General features: G+C 35.7%; 1 protein-coding gene across 1 annotated transcript in view; it reads left to right on the top strand.

Annotated features, from left to right (window-relative positions):
* Nucleotides 1-20,339, top strand: part of LOC137251176 (uncharacterized) — a 240,619-nt gene that overhangs the window by 117,315 nt on the left and 102,965 nt on the right. The window contains exon 3 of the mRNA XM_067785335.1: nt 1,875-2,054. Within this exon, the coding sequence (XP_067641436.1) occupies nt 1,875-2,054 (180 nt within the window). The remainder of the gene's footprint in view (nt 1-1,874; nt 2,055-20,339) is intronic.

The raw sequence follows: 20,339 nt of genomic DNA on the forward strand, positions 1-20,339 counted from the left end.
GCTGATAGAGCAATTTTGAGGCCAGATTTCGATTCATCGCATCAAAATACTTCGAAAATATATAGTCCGGTTTCTGGGTCTGAGATGCTGTCGGCCTGTGTAATCTAGGCGTTCACATATACCCCATCCCTAGTAAATATATTATTAGGTGCCAAATTTTCACGTTTCTTTTTTATTTTGTGCTTCCATTTGGATACGACATCCTAGAGGTGGTTCTTTGTGTATGAAAAAAAAAGATTGGCATCTCTAAAAACTCCAATTCTAAAAAGTACCCGGATCAGCAAGAGAACCCGCTTCCAAAAATTACCCGGTTAAAAATAAGTACGAAAAATTTAAAAGTTTTTTAAAAGTACCCGGTTCGTAGAATGTACTAGAATTCGAAAAAGTACCCCGATCCGAAGAGGTACTCTGTTCTAAAATAGTACCTGGATCCAAATAAAAACCTGAAGAAGTACCCGGCTTTCAAAAGGTACCCGGAGTCGAAAAAAGTAAGCAAGTTATCTCATCTGGCAAAGGATCCGGCTCTAAACAAGTACCCTCATCCGAAAAAGTGCCCGGTTTTCGAAAATAACTCGGTTATCAAGAGTGCCTAGTTTTTAGGAAGTACTCATTTCTGAAAACTTACGCGGATAGAAAAAAGTCCCCTGTTCTATAAAAGTAATCCAATCCGAAGAGTATCCGCTTCCAAAAGAGGACCCGGATCAGGCAAATAAGCGAGTTTTTATAAAGTATCCAGTTCTCAGAAAGTTCCAAAGAAGTACACTATTTTTAAGTACCCAGTTCTGAAAAATTACCCGGTTTGGGGAAAAACCGAGCACGAAAAAGTACACAGTTTTAAAAATGTCCACTATTTGAAGACGAACCCGGCTCTAAAGTAGTACTCGAATCCGAAAAATTAACCGGATTTAAGTAGTACCCGGTTTTATAAAATTCTTGAGTCCCGGTTTTGAAAAAGTACCAGGATCCAAAAATGTATCCGGATTGGAAAAAAGCACAGTTGCCAGACTATGTTTTTTGTGGGACAAAAATTCATCGAAAAAAGGGACCAAATCTCAAAATAAAGGCCCAAACTGTTTTTTCCTGAAATATAAACAGTGTAATTTTATTAACCATAGCAGTGGCAAGATACCCAATTTGATAAGTTGCTTATCATCAATCCTCTTCTGTAGATATTGTTCAAGGTATTTAGTCTACAAAATGCGCTACGCTGAGAAATGCATTGGAAAAGGTTATGAAAAAGTACCCGGTTCTAAAAAAGTATTATGGGCCTAAAAAGTACCAAGCATATAAAGAACATAGTTTTGAAAAATTTCCCGGACCCCAAAAATCGAATTGGTTTGAAGTCCGTGTCCGGAAAAGTATCTGGCCCCAAAATCGTACCCGGTTCTGAAGAAGTACCCGGATCCTATGTCCTATTTTTTAAAGTATCCGGTTCGGAAATAGTGCCTGCACATGAAAAGACGCGGTTTTGAAGAAGTGTACTTGGTTTAAAATCCCAGTCCAAAAAAGTACACGGTTTTTAAGGAAAGTCCCCGGATACGAAAAAGTAAGCGGATCCTGGAGCTGAAAGAACACCCTGTTTTTACATAAAAACTGGTGCTAAAAAGTAATCGATTCGGAAAAGTGGCCGCATATATTTGGTTAGATGCAACATATATGAAGAGTTAGTTACACATGTATTTTTTTGGAGCTGCTGATAGATGCTTTCATGAGGCAAAAGACTTTGTGTGAACAGGAAAAGTTAATTATTTCATTAAACGAAATCGTATTTCTATTAATTGTTGTGTGGAAATCGGTACAATATAAATAAAACTGTCTATTTATTTACATTTACTGTTATTTCTCATTGGTCTTATTATTTCGTTCTCCCTTAGGACATACCACTTCATGTTGCTATGATATCACACATTCTTATCGCTTGGGATCGTATGCGTTGGTTGAGCGATCCATTGCAGGGACGTTTACCAGCATTTGTTTGTTGTTGTGCAACTTGGCTGACTGGCATGGTGATTGCGCTGCCATATCCTATCTATACGATTTACGTAGAATTAGGCGTAAGTATTCAAATAGAGAATGAATTTGTGGAAATATTTGTATACTGCTATTTGTGTATATTGAAATTAATGAGTGGAGAATTTGACAATAGAAATTTATCTGTTGTACGTAAACAATACTGGGAACAATTAAGTTATTCATAGAATGCTGCCTCATTGTCATTTTTGTTTATTTTTATACCTTTCTTGAACATGAAATGGTATATTAACTTAGTTCCGATGTTTGTAACGTTGAGAAATATAGAAGATAGACTCACCATTAAGTATACCGAATTGATCAGGGCGACGAACTGAGTTGATATAGCCATGCCCGTCTGTCTGTTTGAACGCAAACTAGAGATTTCAGATATCTCAATGAAATTTGGCACAATGATGTATTTTTGTATTATATTAGACATTTGTCGGATCCGGTAGGATCGGACCACTATAACATATATCTCCTATACAACCGATCGTTCAGATAAGACGATTTTGGTCATTCCTGCCGCAATTTAGAAAGTATAAACGTGAAACTCGGTGATATATATTCTAATATATCTTAGAAGATATCCTGAAAAAATCACTTTGATCGGAGCTATATATAGTATATATCCCATACAACCGATCGTTCAGATAGAAAGATTTTTGGCAATTTCTCCCTTAATTTCCAATATAAAAACGTTAAACTTGGTGATATTTATTCTAATATATCATAGAAGATTTCATGAAAAAATCATTTCGATCGTAGCTATATATAATATATATCCCATACAACCGATCGTTCAGATAGAAGGATTTTTGGCCATTTCCACTTAATTTAGAAAGTATAAACGTGAAACTTGATGATATATATTTTAATATATCGTAGAACATTTTCTGAAAAAATCACTTTGATCGGAGCAATATGTATATAGTATATACCTATCACATACAACCGATCGTTCAGATAGAAAGATTTTTGACCATTTCTCCCTTAGTTTCCAATTTAAAAACATGAAACTTGGTGATATTTATTCTAATGTATCATAGAAGATTTCCAGTAAAAATCATTTCGATCGTAGCTATATATAATATATATCCCATTCCGGTCCTTCAGATAAGGGGGTTTTTTGCCATTTTTTATTTTATATTTATCTTAAAAATCTTTTAGGTATGTACATCTTTTCACTATATATTTCTTATCTTATACATCCGATTATTTGGAGATTACGAATGGGATAAGATTATTGTTCAGCCCCATTCATGAAATGTATGAATTTTCGGCACAGCCGAAGACAGTCCCGTCCTTACTTGTTTATATATTTGCTTACATTACTTACTTACTTAATTGGCGCTTAGCCGTTTAAACAGTTATGGCCATCCACCAAGGCGCGCCAGTCGCTCCTTCTCTCTGCCAACCGGCGCCAATTGGTCACACCAAGGGAGTTTAAATCGTTTTCCACCTGGTCCTTCCAGCGCAGTGGAAGCTGCCCTCTACCTCTGCTTCCATAGGAGGGTTCCGAAAGAAACACTTTCTTGGCCGGAGCGTCATCTTTCATTCGTATAAAATGGCCTAGTCATCTCAGTCGCTGCGTTTTAATTCGCTGGGCTATGTTGATGTCTGCATATAGCATGTACAGCTCATCGTTAAATCTTCTTCGGTACTCGCCATCGCCAACGCATCGAGGTCCATAAATCTTTCGAAGAAATTTTCTCTCGAAGACACCCAGACCCGTTTCATCTGATGTTGTCGTGGTCCATGCTTCTGCACCATATAGCAGAACGGGAGCGATAAGTGACTTGTAGAGTATGATTTTCGTTTGCTGAGAAAGGACCTTACTTTTCAATTAGCTACCTAGTCCAAAGTAGCATATATTAGCAAGAGTGATTCTTCGTTGGTTTTAGGAGCTGATGTTGTTGCTAGTGCTCGAAGACGGCAGGTACTTCGTTTTGTCCTCATTCACCATCAAAATCATCTTTACCGCTTCTTTTTCCAGTTTGGAGTAAGCAGAACTAACGGCGCGTGTGTTTAGGCCGATGATATCAATGTCATCAGCATATGCCAGTAATTGCACGCTTTTATAGAATATTGCTTACGTGGCAATTTTTATTTTAAAATTTTCTAATAATTCAGAAGTGGATCGGTTGGTTTGTCGGTCTTTGTCAACGGTTAGTGTAAGCACTTTTGATGTTTAAACATCTTTGCTTATGGTATGTGGCAACCTAGGATGTATACATAACGGTAAAGTGTTATTGAAGGTGCCTTTTCAAAACAGTTATTGATGTACGATGGAAATTTTATTATTTTTCAAATGAGTTTTGATAGAATTTTTTATACAAAGAGTATCTAATGTGCCAGCAAAAATATCGAAATTAGAGTTGCATGCAAGACATTTGCCTCAGTGTGATATTAATTTTTTGAGCCATCAGAGAGTCATGCAATACGCAAATGTAGGACTAAATGGTTACGAATAGTATTTATTTAATTTCAAAAATAGTCTAAAGTTCTTACAGACTACTTGAGTTTGTACTTAAAAATACAGACCTTAGCAATACAGTCAAAAAATTATTACACTCAACAATGATTTGAAAGTGGTCTTTGGCAAAGAAAAGTCAATGGCCAAAGAATTTGAGATGGTATTTAGATGGTATTCAGCATTCCCATTTTTTGCTTTACGCTGATGATCTGAAGGTGTTTACAACTGTTTCTACTCCTTCTGATTCAGAAAACATTCATTCTGATCTGAATGACGTTGCTGATTGGTGCCGTAATAATAACCTGTCCTTAAATATTGGTAAGTGCTTTCACGTAATCTTCTTTAAGTCTCGTTGCACAATTCCCACTTCATATTATATTGACGGCTCTCGACTGTCCACACGTACTGAGATTTCTGACTTAGGCGTAGGTTTCGACTCGCATTTTTCGTTTACCACTCACATAACCTCGATAATTGCTAAATCCTACTCAGTTTTGGCTTTTATTCGGCGATTTAGCTCTGATTTAACAGATCCTTATACTCTTAATTTGCTGTTTACGTCTCTCGTACGCTCCAAGTTGGAATATGCTTGCTTTATCTGGAGGCCTTATCATGACTGCCATATCAAAAGACTCGAACGAGTCCAAAAAATCTTTTTATGGTTTGGCCTGAGGTCTTTGAACTTTTCTGAGCCAATTCCCTCCAACAATACCAGTTGTGCACTCATTAGCCTCCAATCACTTCAAAGTAGGAGGAACATTCTTTCTCTTACTTTTGTCTATGATATTATTAATGCTGTGATTGATTCACCACGTTTACTCGAGAGTATTTGTCTCCATATACCCCCAAGATCTCTTCGAATAAAAAGCGGTAGCCGTGGTGTTATGGTATCACGCTCTGCCTACCACACCGAAGATCCTGGTTTCAAGTCCCGGGCAAAGCAACACCAAGATTTTACAACCAAGTTTTTTCAGTTAGAAGAAAGTTTTTTTAAGCGAAAATCGCCCCAAGGCAGTGATTTGGAAAGCACTCCGAGTACATTTCTGTCACGAAAAGCTGCTCAGTGTGAACTCATCTAGTTTGTAGATACCGTGCACAGTCTGTGTAAAACATGTAGGTCCCGTCCCGTCAATTTGTAGGAAAAATTAAAAGGAGCACAACACAAATTGAAATAGAAGCTCGGACTTAAATCTCTTCGGAGCTTATCATGCCTTGTGAAATTTCCAAACAAATTACATACTTAATCTCAGAAAGGTAAAACACTATTTGGACTTCTGCGAATAAGAGTGTACATTTGCATATGTTGCTATAAAATAAAAATATTTATTCAAATTCGTGTTCACAATCCTGTTAGTTAAACCATTAAAACAACCGCACCATTACAACGTTGCATGTCATGTCATATCTCAGCTGACGTCCAATATGCATAGTTACTCCAACAAATAAACTTTGTCCTAATCGAAAGATGGTGAAGCAGATAAGCCTAGGTATGTAAATTTGCATATTTTTCTACCTAACTGCATTTGTTCATTGTTTTTTATAAATATCAAAATAGAAACAATCAAGTTATAAGGCCAGATGGGCGCGTTTAGAAACAAGAAATTCCGATTATCTCCTCCTCCTTCACTCTACAACCAAAATTTAGTTTAACAATTTGTTTGGTATGTATTTCAAAATTTCTTTGTTATTTAAATTTAATATACCTTATTGTTATGGGGAGAAATATGACATGAAATTTCACACTTAATGTTATGTCAGTCAGTATCATGGTAGATGCCGTAGGCATTTCAAGAAGGCTTCTGTGTTGCCAACTTCAGTTGTGTAACAGGCAAGCAAAGTATCCAAGGTGTGTTTTTGATTTCATCTCACTGTTCAAATGATGGCGCTTATACATACACATACACATTTACAAACTTTAAAAAGTTCCAGGCAAATATCGTGTTGAGAGCTTATTTCTATGGTTTTAGTTAGAAACAACATAAGAAGCGTACTTGTCATAGTTCATGGCTTTATTCACTTTATCCGAGAATTTATGTTAGCGTTAATGGGAATGTACGAAAAAAACTGAGTGTTTGCGAAAATTACTTCGGGTCACATGGATATCTATGATTTAATGTATACATCTAAACTAGCGATATGTTGTTCTCGGTACTTAAAGAGCCGGTTGAGCTTGCAATCAAGCAAAACACTGTAATTTTAGCCCTTCCGGTTCAATGAGTAACTTAACAGCAATCTATATGATGGCACGCCTCCTTTCTTACAGTTTTTTTTGTTTGAGAAAGATTTAGTTAATTTTCCATGGTGCAATGATTCATATATGACGCACGTGCAATGACTCATATTTGACTCATATATATGGCTTCAAGTAATTTTCATTTTCACCTTTTTATACTCAGTTGAGCAGAGCTCACAGAGTATATTAAGTTTGATTGGATAACGGTTGGTTGTACATATATAAAGGAATCGAGATAGATATAGACTTCCATATATCAAAATAATCAGGATCGAAAAAAAATTTGATTGAGCCATGTCCGTCCGTCCGTCCGTTAGCACGATAACTTGAGTAAATTTTGAGGTATCTTGATGAAATTTGGTATGTAGATTCCTGAGCACTCACCTCAGATCGCTATTTAAAATGAACGATATCGGACTGTAACCACGCCCACTTTTTCGATATCGAAAATTTCGAAAAACAGAAAAAGTGCGATAATTAATTACAAAAGACAGATAAAGCGACGAAACTTGGTAGATGAGTTGAACTTATGACGCAGAATAGAAAATTAGTAAAATTTTGGACAATGGGCGTGGCACCGCCCACTTTTAAAAGAAGGTAATTTAGAAGTTTTGCAAGGTGTAATTTGGCATTCGTTGAAGATATCATGATGAACTTTGGCAGGAACGTTACTACTATTACTATATGTACGCTCAATAAAAATTAGCAAAATCGGAGAAGGACCACGCCTACTTTTAAAAAAAAATTTTTTTTAAAGTAAAATTTTAACAAAAAATTTAATATCTTTACAGTATATAAGTAAATTATGTCAACATTCAACTCCAGTAATGATATGGTGCAACAAAATACAAAAATAAAAGAAAATTTCAAAATGGGCGTGGCTCCGCCCTTTTTCAATCCTTTTGAAATTTGGTAGGGGCATAGATTTTATAACGATAACTGTTTTTTGTGAAAATGGGCGAAATCGGTTGATGCCACGCCCAATTTTTATACACAGTCGTCCGTCTGTCCTTCCGCATGGCCGTTAACACGATAACTTGAGCAAAAATCGGTATATCTTTAATGAACTTAGTTCACGTGCTTACTTGAACTCACTTTATCTTGGTATGAAAAATGAACGAAATCCGACTATGACCACGCCCACTTTTTCGATATCGAAAATTACGAAAAATGAAAAAAATGCCATAATTCTATACCAAATACGAAAAAAGGGATGAAACATGGTAAGGTAATGGGATTGTTTTATTGATGCGAAATATAACTTTAGAAAAAACTTTATAAAACGGTTGTGACACCTACCATATTAAGTAGAAGAAAATTAAAAAAGTTCTGCAGGGCGAAATAAAAAACGCTTAAAATATTGGCAGGTACTACATATATAAATAAATTAGCGGTATCCAACAGATGATGTCCTGGGTCACCCTGATCCACATTTTGGTCGATATCTGGAAAATGCCTTCACATATACAACTACCACCACTCACTTTTAAAACTCTCATTAATACCTTTAATTTGATACCCATATCGTACAAACTTATTCTAGACTCACCCCTGGTCCACCTTTATGGCGATATCTCGAAAAGGCGTCCACCTATAGAACTAAGTCCCACGCACTTTTAAAATACTCATTAAAACCTTTCATTTGATACCCATATCGTACAAACATATTATAAAGTCACCCCTGGTCCACCTTTATGGCGATATCTCGAAAAGGCGAACACCTATAGAACGAAGGCCCACTCCCTTTTAAAATACTCATTAACACCTTTCTTTTGATACCCATATTGTACAAACAAATTCTAGGGTCACCCCTGGTCCACCTTTATGGCGATATCTCGAAACGGCGTCCACCTATGGAACTAAGGATTACTCCCTTTTAAAATACTCATTAACACCTTTCATTTGATACCCATATCGTACAAACGCATTCTAGAGTCACCCCTGGTCCACCTTTATGGCGATATCTCGAAAAGGCGACCACCTATACAACAACCACCACTCCCTTTTAAAACCCTCATTAATACCTTTAATTTGATACCCATATCGTACAAACACATTCTAGAGTCACCCCTGGTCCACCTTTATGACGATATTTCGAAACGGCATCCACCTATAGAACTAAGGCCCACTCCCTTTTAAAATACTCATTAACACCATTCGTTTGATGCCCATATTGAACAAACAAATTCTAGGGTCACCCCTGGTCCACCTTTATGGCGATATCTCGAAACGGCGTCCACCTATGGAACTAAGGATTACTCCCTTTTAAAATACTCATTAACACCTTTCATTTGATACCCATATCGTACAAACGCATTCTAGAGTCACCCCTGGTCCACCTTTATTGCGATACCTCGAAAAGGCGTACACCTATAGAACTAAGGCCCACTCCCTTTTAAAATACTCATTAGCACCTTTCTTTTGATACCCATATTGTACAAATTCTAGGGTCGCCCCTGGTCCACCTTTATGGCGATATCTCGAAACGGCGTCCACCTATGGAACTAAGGATTACTCCCTTTTAAAATACTCATTAACACCTTTCATTTGATACCCATATCGTACAAACGCATTCTAGAGTCACCCCTGGTCCACCTTTATGGCGATATCTCGAAAAGGCGACCACCTATACAACAACCACCACTCCCTTTTAAAACCCTCATTAATACCTATAATTTGATACCCATATCGTACAAACACATTCTAAAATCACCCCTGGTCCACCTTTGTGGCGATATCTGGAAACGGCGTCCCCCTATGGAACTAAGGATTACTCCCTTTTAAAATACTCATTAACACCTTTCATTTGATACCCATATCGTACAAACGCATTCTAGAGTCAACCCTGATCCACCTTTATGGCTATATCCCTAAATGGCGTCTACCTATAGAACTATGGCCCACTCCCTCATAAAATACTCTTTAATGCCTTTCATTTGATACACATGTCATACAAACATATTCAAGGTTTTCCCTCGGTTCATTTTCCTACATGGTTATTTTCCCTTATGTTGTCACCATAGCTCTCAACTGAGTATGTAATGTTCGGTTACACCCGAACTTAACCTTCCTTACTTGTTGTATGATTATTTTAGCACACCTACATACCCTATACGGTTTTTATTAGGTGTTCGGATGAAACCGAAGCTACTTTCATCTAAAGAAACAATTTCCATGAAACAAGAAAACGATGAATGATTTACCATTATGATGACTCGTGTGATTAATTGACGAAAGTTCTTCGTGTTGCATTATGCTCTTAACAGAGGTGCTGTTTCTTTATATTTTGAAATTAGAAAACCAGCAGCGTTCGGCACTTCAAAAAATCGGATGTAAACGTAAAGCTAAAGTTTAACTTATGTTTTATACCAATCAACAAACATTTGATCTTACGAAAAATGGTCTTTGGTACGATAATCATAGTTAAGCCTGTTAAAAGTGACAATTGGTCGAGCCGTCAAATCAACCAAATTTTTCGATAGCCTTGGATGTTTTTTTTTTGAATATTTTTTTGGTGGATATAGATTTTTAGTAAAAGAAGCTGAAATAAAGGAGAACGCAAAATATACTCACAAAGTTCCCTTTTTACTTAAATGTCAAGGTGCAGAAACGTCGTGAAAAATAAATTTTTGGCAATAAGAAGAGTGGGGTTCCAAATAGGCTCCAGTTACCCAATTGTGTTAATGGAAAGAGAAAGAAATGGTGGTAAATGTGTTTTACTGACGAGGTATGGATGTGTTATCGTTTTGTTATCGATGTTTTATAAATTTTAAATCGATAACAAAAACTTCCGCTGAGAAATCGTTTTTTTATCGACGAGTTGTCGGTTTACTTTGGTTATCGAGATATTATGGAATATTTTGGAATATTGTCGAAGGTCAACAAATAGTTATCGATGTCTTATTGAAAAGTTATATATTGCCGTATGTTACAAATTTATTTATCGTTACTTTATCGCAAAGTTATCGATTCCGTGTCAAAAAGGAGGCGATTTGTCATCAAACATTAACGATTCGTTATCGAAAACTTATTCATTTGCAATTGAAAAGTTGAAGATTTATTTTCGAAAAGTTTTAACTATTTATCGAAACGTTATCAATTATTTATTAAAGACTTATCACAATTTTATCAACATTTTTATCGAAGTGTTGCCAATTTGTTTTCGCCGTGTTGTTGACGTTTCACCAATGTGTAACTGATTTGTTATCGACAATTTATCGCTTTATTATCAAAAAGTTATCGATTTGCTTTGCTATTGTGTTATTACCAATTTGTTTTTATAAATATTGTTATTATGATTATTATATTTTTATTGGGCCTCGATGCGCTTCGAGTTGTGTTTTAATTTTTTGTGCTTTTTATATACTCCATATTACAAAGAGATTAAGAGTCACGTCACCTACATAGGAGATTATCTGCTTTACCAGACCGACCCATTCGCAGGGAATCTGAACTGGCGTTTCATCAACCAACTTACAAAAGCGAAATATTTGTGCATCGCATAGATTTAACTTATTTAGGTGATATCGTAGACTACACAGTTCGTTATAGTACCCAGTGAGAACTCGTAGATTCTTTAGTTTTGGATTAATGAACTTCGCTGATAAACTCGTTGCTGGGTGTATACAAAATTTGATCTGTCGTTTCCCTGTGCATTCAATCCAGTGTTTTTCTAAGCTTTTTTGTTTCCCAGTTACGTAAAGCTTTACCAATGTGTGCTTCTTGTGAGTCCATAAAAGGGTTCTGGACCATCGAATGCTGGTATAGCTTGCTCGCTGTCTGTTTCTTGCGTATTCTTAATTTTTTTTTTATAGAAAATTGATCGATCTGCTGTCGATAAGCTGCTGTTTTAGCTTCAACTACTGAGCAAGTTAACTTAAACACATTAGTCTCCTGTTTGTTAACACATCAAAATTCGCGAGTATTTGGTATCTACTAACGCCTATTTTTCGTTTTTAAGTTCGGTTTGAGAAAATTTTTAATATTGTTTTGAACTGGCCGGTCCATGAGGACCTCAAATAGACTGAATAAATCCGCTATGTTGAGGCTTTCCGTTGGGCTTAATATAAATTTTGGTACTACTCTGGACAAACATAGTTTATTTGCGGTATTTATTTACCATCAAGCTAAATTTAACTTCGTTTCAGCAAATTCCAATTTATGGTATTTCGGACTAATAATAACATCACAAAAACTACATTCCATTTGCATGAAGTTTTTTTTTGTTGATGTTACTTTAATCATGATTTATTGCTTGCTCCATTAATATGATGCAGTAGTTCGGTGCGAATGTTCAAGCGGAAATTATGAATTTGAACTTTTTCAACGCACATGTATGTTTTTACAATATCAATTCATATCATCATTTATAGTCATAAGTAAGACCAACTGAACCGTAATAAGGTTATGCTACGCCTCACATTTTTAGAATTTCACGCGCTCAACGCTTTTATTTAATTGTCCGATCAAAGGCCTAGATTGGTGAGGGGTGTGATGACTAATACCTAGGACCTACCTAATTATTTTCTAGCTTTTCGTATTATTATTACTTCATGTAAGTATTGTTTTCAATAAAAGCGTTTAACTTAATTTTTTATACCTTTCATGAACATGAAATGGTATATTAACTTTGGTCCGATGTTTGTAACGTTGAGAAATATAGAAGATAGACTCACCATTAAGTATACCGAATTGATCAGGTCACGAACTGAGTTGATATAGCCATGTCCGTCTGTCCGTCCGTCTGCCTGTTTGAACGCAAACTAGTCCCTCAAATTTTGAGATATCTCAATGAAATTTGGCACAAGGATGTATTTTTGAATTATATTAGACATTTGTCGGATCCGGTAGGATCGGACCACTATAACATATATCGCCCATACAACCGATCGTTCAGATAAGACGATTTTAGTCATTCCTGCCGCAATTTAGAAAGTGAAACTCGGTGATAAATATTCTAATATATTGTCACGGATATCAGCATCACTAAATTATCCCATCACTAAGGCGATGCTAAGGCCATGCCAAGCAGTATTTACGTTAATAATTAAATCAAGTATACACATATATAAGGCAGCCCAGAGAGATGTCACACACAGATGCATTTACTTATATGCCTATGTGCGCAAACTACAAACATTCACATCAATAATTCAATCTTTATGTATCTACATAAACGAATAAATAATTGCGTCTACACATATGTACGTATACGAGCAGCGGAGCGGCAATGCACAAACACGTGCATATATCTTATCTGAGTTGTCACAAGAGAGAGCAATAATTTGTGCACGTAGTTGTGGCTGGCGATTTTGTAGCCGAAACAACTAGTAAGTTCTGAAAATCGAAGAGCCTAGAAGTATGCAGCGTAAACTATAAAAGCGGGGCAAGCGAGTAAGAAGTAATTCAGTTTGATTTGAGTTGTCAAGCAGTTTGATTAAGACGATATCTAGCGAGCAATAGCAGTGTTATTTTCAATAGTAGAGTTTCATTGAGCTATCAATCAGTGTGGTTATTAAGCAAGCTATTCGTTGCACAGTTTGTTATTGTAAAGTACTTTAATAAAGGCCATTTTACATTATTACAAATTGGAGTTATTTATTTAACAGTTTAGTGATTCGAACTTAGCAGAGGATTGCAAATAAGAGGATTTACAAGCAAATTCGTTACAATATCATAGAAGGTATCCTGAAAAAATCACTTTGATCGGAGCTATATATAGTTATATCCCATACAACCGATCGCTCAGAAAGAAAGATTTTTGGTAATTTCTCCCTTAATTTCCAATATAAAACGTTAAACTTGGTGATATTTATTCTAATATAACATAGAAGATTTCATGAAAAACTCATTTCAATCGGAGCTATATATAATATATCTCCCATACAACCGATCGTTCAGATAAGACGATTTTGGTCATTCCTGCCGCAATTTAGAAAGTATAAACGTGAAACTCAGTGATATATATTCTAATATATCATAGAAGATATCCTGAAAAAATCACTTTGATCGGAGCTATATATAATATATATCCCATACAACCGATCGTTCAGATAGAAAGATTTTTGGCAAATTTCTCCCTCAATTTTCCAATATAAAAACGTTAAACTTGGTGATATTTATTTTATTATATCAGAGAAGATTTCATGAAAAACTTATTTCGATCGGAGCTATATATAATATATATCCCATACAACCGATCGTTCAGATTAGGGGTTTTTTGCCATTTTTTATTTTATGTTTATCTTAAAAATCGTTTAGGTATGTACATCTGTTCACTATATATTTCCTATCTAATGGATCCGATTATTTGGAGATTACGAACGGGATAAGATTATTGTTCAGCCACATTCATGAAAGGTAAGAAGTCGTCGGCACAGCCGAAGACAATCCTGTCCTTACTTGATTTTATTATTTTATTTTCATGTTTTTAGTCTTTATTTTATTGCCTATTATTTCTTATTCTATTTAGTACATTTAGTGACTCATTATTACAAGGACTCTTTCCTGACAATTTGTTACAATCTAAATCCTCAATACGTAATCCTTTCAAAGGCTTTACACATTTACTCGACTAGGCGCCACGTATGCTTGTCCCTCCTCGAACTCCAAAGTATTTTGATGTCACTTCTACCGGACTGTATGTAATATTTGTTCCAAATATGAGCCAAATCGAACCACAAATACGATTTTTTTTAAATATTTCGATCCATGCGCCATCTATCGGAATTTTTTTCTTATTGAATTGTCATCGGGTTGTGACCTATATTCCAACTTTTAAGCTTGTAGCTTATCGGGAAGTTACTTAAGTTTTAATTACAAAATTCGTTCCCAACGGCAGGCCGCGCGCTACACCGAGTCAAGCTAAATAAAGCCGTTTAAGAACATATACGTTTTTTAGCCGAATAAATAAAGGGAAGTTGATTACCAACTCACACCATTATACATCTTTAGATCAGTGAATTTTCATTACTTTGTAGCACACACAGCGTTGCTAAAAAAATCAAATACTCTATTCTTTGATGTTTCGGAAATGGATCGGCTAGTTTTATTCTTTTGGAGCTAAGTATGGGAAATGTTTTTAAAGAAAGTTGCATCCCAATCGGTTCAGTAGTGTTGGAGATAACTTCTTTCCGAAATGTAAGAGTTTAAATATTATAGATTACTATTATTCAGTTCTATAAATCTCTTTTAACCAAATGTACATAGATAAGTATTAATTAACAGTAAACAATACAAATATATCCAAAAAAGGACGCAACGTACAAAAAGTCAGCTTGTGATTAATACGCAACAAATAAATTTTATGCACCCAGGACTAAAGGAAATGTTCATTCCAGAAACTCCTTCCATGCCATCTTTAAAATAATTAAGTAGCCGAATATTTCTTAGCCAATGTTGTTATTAAAGGATTAATCATTATAAGTAAGTTAATTTTCTATCAGACATATTCCTAAATTAAGTAAGCTCTTAAGAACAAGCTCTAAATGTTAAACAAAGTTGAACGGAACGGGAAGCTAGGCGTGTCTGTTTGTACAATGTATATATGCATGTATAGGTATTCCCATGTGCGTATGTATAAATATGTATATTGTGGGAGAAAAAAATAAATATTCTAGAATAAAATGAATGTAGGAAAAGTTTTGCTATAAAAAATAACAAAACCCACTTAATATAAGTTGTTGGGATTAAAACATTCTTAATGAGATGTTAATCATCAATAAACAGATGTTCGTGCTAACAATATCATTAACGTTAGTATAAAACTCATATGAGTTCAATGGCTCAAAATGTACTCAAAATACTTATTTATTATGATAATCACACCTATTGTAAGGCAGCGAATAGAAGAATAAGAGTGGAAGGCTATCTAGAACTGACTGGTTAATAAAGACATCACGTAGACTGAGTGTGTCCATAGTGTAACAGCAAGGACATTTTTTTTTTTCAAAGTAGGGAAATTAATATTCTTTTTATATTTTCGGTAGTTAAAAAAACGTACGTAAATTTTGTACCTAAAACCATGGTATAAGAATGAAGGTAGTTCCATTGTCAGTTGCCGGTCGCAGTGTTAACTACATGACAAATAAACAGATTATATCCTTTCGTACTTCCATCTCACCTAAAAAAATCTTTCGTAATTTTTTGCAATTTTTTAATCTTGCGGGGAAAATGTGACATATAAAATAAATTATATGTGGTTTATTTTTCCAGGGTATATATACTGTAAGTAGAGTGCGCCAGTCATCAGAAACAACTGCAGCAATAGAACCCGATTGAACAGGCGCCCTTTTGTTCAAATATCTCAAGGCAGCGTATTATCTTACTAAAATTTCAAATATAGCCCGGGAATTGATTTTTCACCAGACAAGATTGTCGGGCAAAGTGCTCGCTGAGGTCTTTCTTATGGTTATTCAGAACCGCCTATTAAAGAATCACCACAACGGGAGCTAACGCCCTGATAGTTGGGGTATATATCCTCAATCAACAACGACCCTGTCAAAGTACAGTTAGTAGTGGTCGAATGGCCGAAAGTTTTAAATATGCCCAACATGTCTCGCTGCCTCTAAAATATCGGCGGCATCACTTTAGATTCTGTATTTTCATACCGTAAACTTCAGGTTTAATAAGCTTAATCCGCTTATCATTAAACCACTGGTCAATATCAGCTTCGGTCAAACATCGATCAAGCAGATATCCCTCTGTAGTGGACCCATTATTTAAAAACCTATTCAACACAAATCAACAACTTTGGCAACATTTTTATCCAGAAAAAGTTATCATCCGCGAGCTCTACAAAACCGGTAAAAAACTAATTGGTCTAGAATTGTATTCATAAATATCAGTATCGCATTAAGTTTCTACTAAAGCCTTTTGAGAGTTTCATAAATACATATACTGGTTGACCCGGAAGACGTTGCTCAGTCCTAACTTTGGTCTATCTGCTTAACATTTTAGCAGTTTTTGCCTTTTACTCTCCCTTTCACTATTTACCCCATTTCCTTATCTTTTAATTCACTCTTCCCTCTGCCTTTCTTATTTTCTGCGCCTCTTTCTCACTCTCCGTCTTTTCCTTATCTCTCTATCTTTGTCTAACTCTGTCCTTTTCTCCTTCCTTCTTTTCTCTTCTCTCTAGTTTTTCTTGTTCTTCTCCATCCCTTTTTCCCACTCCCAGTCCCAATCGCTGTCCCAGTCGGTCTCTGTTCCATTTCCCGAAAAAAGTGTCATGAATACTACTCTAGGCAAAGGGCTTCATATATTTCATAGCTTGTTGAGAGGAAAATTCAAAGAAGCTTTTGGAAAAAAATATCAAAAATTATTGGTTGTACTTTATCAGACTAAAATCGATTAGGCTACGGAAGTGCATACTCAAGAAAATTAAGAAAATTCTAAATAAAAAGCTGCAAATGTTCGTAACATTTGTTCGAATTTTCGAGGTTTTTCGAAAACCTTATTTTGATTGGTTTGCATAGTTTCCGTTAGAAAAACTATTAATAAAGTTTTGTTCCAAATTATAGAAAATAAGGAATAGATGAATTTAATTCACGACATTCTTTAGCAATTCCACTGCCCTTTTCGTGTTCGCTGCTGTATATGATAAAGTTCCTATTAACAAGTTTATATGAAATAGACCGTTTCAGCAATAACAAGTAAGGAAGGCTAAGTTCGGGTGTAACCGAACATTACATACTCAGTTGAGAGCTATGGAGACAAAATAAGGGAAAATCACCATGTAGGAAACTGAACCTAGGGTAACCCTGGAATGTGTTGTTTGTACGATATGGGTATCAGATGAAATGTGTAAATGAATATTTTAAAAGGGCGTGGGCCTTAGTTCTATAGGTGCACGCATTTTCGAGATATCGCCATAAAGGTGGACCACGGGTGACTCTAGAATTTGTTTGTACGACATGGGTATCAAATGAAAGGTGTTAATGAGTATTTTAAAAGGGAGTTGGCCTTAGTTCTATGGGTGGGCGCCTTTTCGAAATATCGATATAAAGGTGGACCAGGGGCGACTCTAGAATTTGTTTGTACGATATGGGTATCAAATGAAAGGTGTTAATGAGTATTTTAAAAGGGAGTGGGCCTTAGTTCTATAGGTGGACGCCTTTTGGAGCTTTCGCCATAAAGGTGGACCAGGGGTGACTTTAGAATTTGTTTACGATATGGGTATCAAATGAAAGGTGTTAATGAGTATTTTAAAAGGGAGTGGGCCTTAGTTCTATAGGTGGACAACTTTTCGAGATATCGCCATAGAGGTGGACTAGAGATGACTCTAAAATGCGTTTATACAATATGGGTATCAAACGAAAGGTGTTAATGAGTATTTTAAAAGGGAGTGGGCCTTAGTTCTATGGGTGGACGCCTTTTCGTAATATCGTTATAAAGGTGGACCAGGGGTGACTCTAGAATTTGTTTGTACGATATGGGTATCAAATGAAGGTGTTAATGAGTATTTTAAAAGGGAGTGGGCCTTAGTTTTATAGGTGGACGCCTTTTCGAGATATCGCCATAAAGGTGGACCAGGGATGACTCTAGAATGCGTTTATACAATATGGGTATCAAACGAAAGGTGTTAATGAGTATTTTAAAAGGGAGTGGGCCTTAGTTCTATGGGTGAACGCCTTTTCGAAACATCGATATAAAGGTGGACCAGGGGTGACTCTAGAATTTGTTTGTACGATATGGGTATCAAATGAAAGGTGTTAATGAGTATTTAAAGAGGGAGTGGGCCTTAGTTCTATAGGCCTTTTCGGGATATCGTTATAAAAGTGGACCAGGGTTGACTCTAGAATGCGTTTGTACCTTATGAGTATCAAACGAAAGGCGATAATGAGTATTTTAAAAGGGAGTGGGCCTTTTCGATATATCGCCATAAAGGTGGACCAGGGGTGACTCTATAATGTGTTTGTACAATATGGGTGTCAAATTAAAGGTATTAATAACAATTTTAAAAGGGAGTGGTGGTAGTTGTATGTGTGAAGGCGTTTTCGAGATTTCGACCAAAATGTGGAACAGGGTGACCCAGAACATCATCTGTCGGGTACCGCTAATTTATTTATATATGTAATACCACGAGCAGTATTCCTGCCATTATTCCAAGGGCTTTCGATTTCGCCCTGCAGAACTTTTTCATTTTCTTCTACTTAATAATGGTAGGTGTCACACCCATTTTACAAAGTTTTTTTCTAAAGTTATATTTTGCGTCAATAAACCAATGAAATTACCATGTTTCATCCTTTTTTTCGTATTTGTTATAGAATTATGGCATTTTTTTCATTTTTCGTAATTTTCGAAATCGAAAAAGTGGGCGTGGTCATAGTCGGAGTTCGGCCATTTTTTATACCAAGATAAACCGAGTTCAGATAAGTACGTGAACTAAGTTTAGTAAAGATATATCGATTTTTGCTCAAGTTATCATGTTAACGGCCGAGCGGAAGGACAGACGGTCGACTGTGTATAAAAACTGGGCGTGGCTTCAACCGATTTCGCCCTTTTCACAGAAAACAGTTATCGTCCTAAAACATAAGGTAAATATTTGTTCGACATATGCATTAAATATATCCTAGACAAATCAAATGAAGAAGGGCGGAGCCACGCCCATTTTTAAATTTTGTTTTGTTTTTGTATTTTGTTGCGCCATATCATTACTGGAGTTGAATGTTGACATAATTTACTTATATACTGTAAAGATATTAAATTTTTTATAAAAATTTCACTTTAAAAAAAATTTTTTTTTTAAGTGGGCGTGGTCGTTCTCCGATTTTGCTCATTTTTATAAAGCATACATATAGTAACACAAGTAACGTTCCTGCCAAATTTCATCATGATATGTTCAACGACTGCCAAATTACAGCTTCCAAAACTTCTAAATTATCTTATTTTAAAAGTGGGCGGTGTCACGCCCATTGTCCAAAATTTTACTTGTTTTTTATTCTGCGTCATAAGATCAACCGACCTACCAAGTTTCATCGCTTTATCCGTCTTTGGTAATGAATTATCGCACTTTTTCGATTTTTCGAAATTTTCGATATCGAAAAAGTGGGCGTGGTTATAGTCCGATATCGTTCATTTTAAATAGCAATCTGAGGTGAGTGCCCAGGATACCAAATTTCGTCAAGATACCTCAAAATTTACTCAAGTTATCGTGTTAACGGACGGACATGGCTCAATCAAATTTTTTTTCGATACTGATGATTTTGATATATGGAAGTCTATATCTATCTCAATTCCTTTATACCTGTACAACCAACCGTTATCCAGTCAAAGTTAATATACTCTGTGAGCTCTGCTCAACTGAGTATAAAAATACATATTAAACAAAAACTCATACTAGCTCAAATACTTAATAACATTCATATTTTCAATCAATCAATTTTACAGTTGAATAATCTCTTGAGTTAATCAGACAGTCAATGAACCAGTGCACCGTGGGGACCTCCATATCTCACTGTTGGAAAAACTTAGTTTCTGCTCTAGTAATGAAAACAAGTAAGGGTATCTAAGTTCGGGTGAAACTCAACTTAGTTATGATATACGTAACGTGAACAGGCACACACAAGCTAGCATTGCTTATACTAAGTCTCGTTGAGAGCTAAAATGAAAACTTATAGG

The sequence above is a fragment of the Eurosta solidaginis genome, chromosome 4 (assembly GCF_040869045.1).
Source record: "Eurosta solidaginis isolate ZX-2024a chromosome 4, ASM4086904v1, whole genome shotgun sequence".
Lineage (NCBI taxonomy): Eukaryota > Metazoa > Arthropoda > Insecta > Diptera > Tephritidae > Eurosta > Eurosta solidaginis.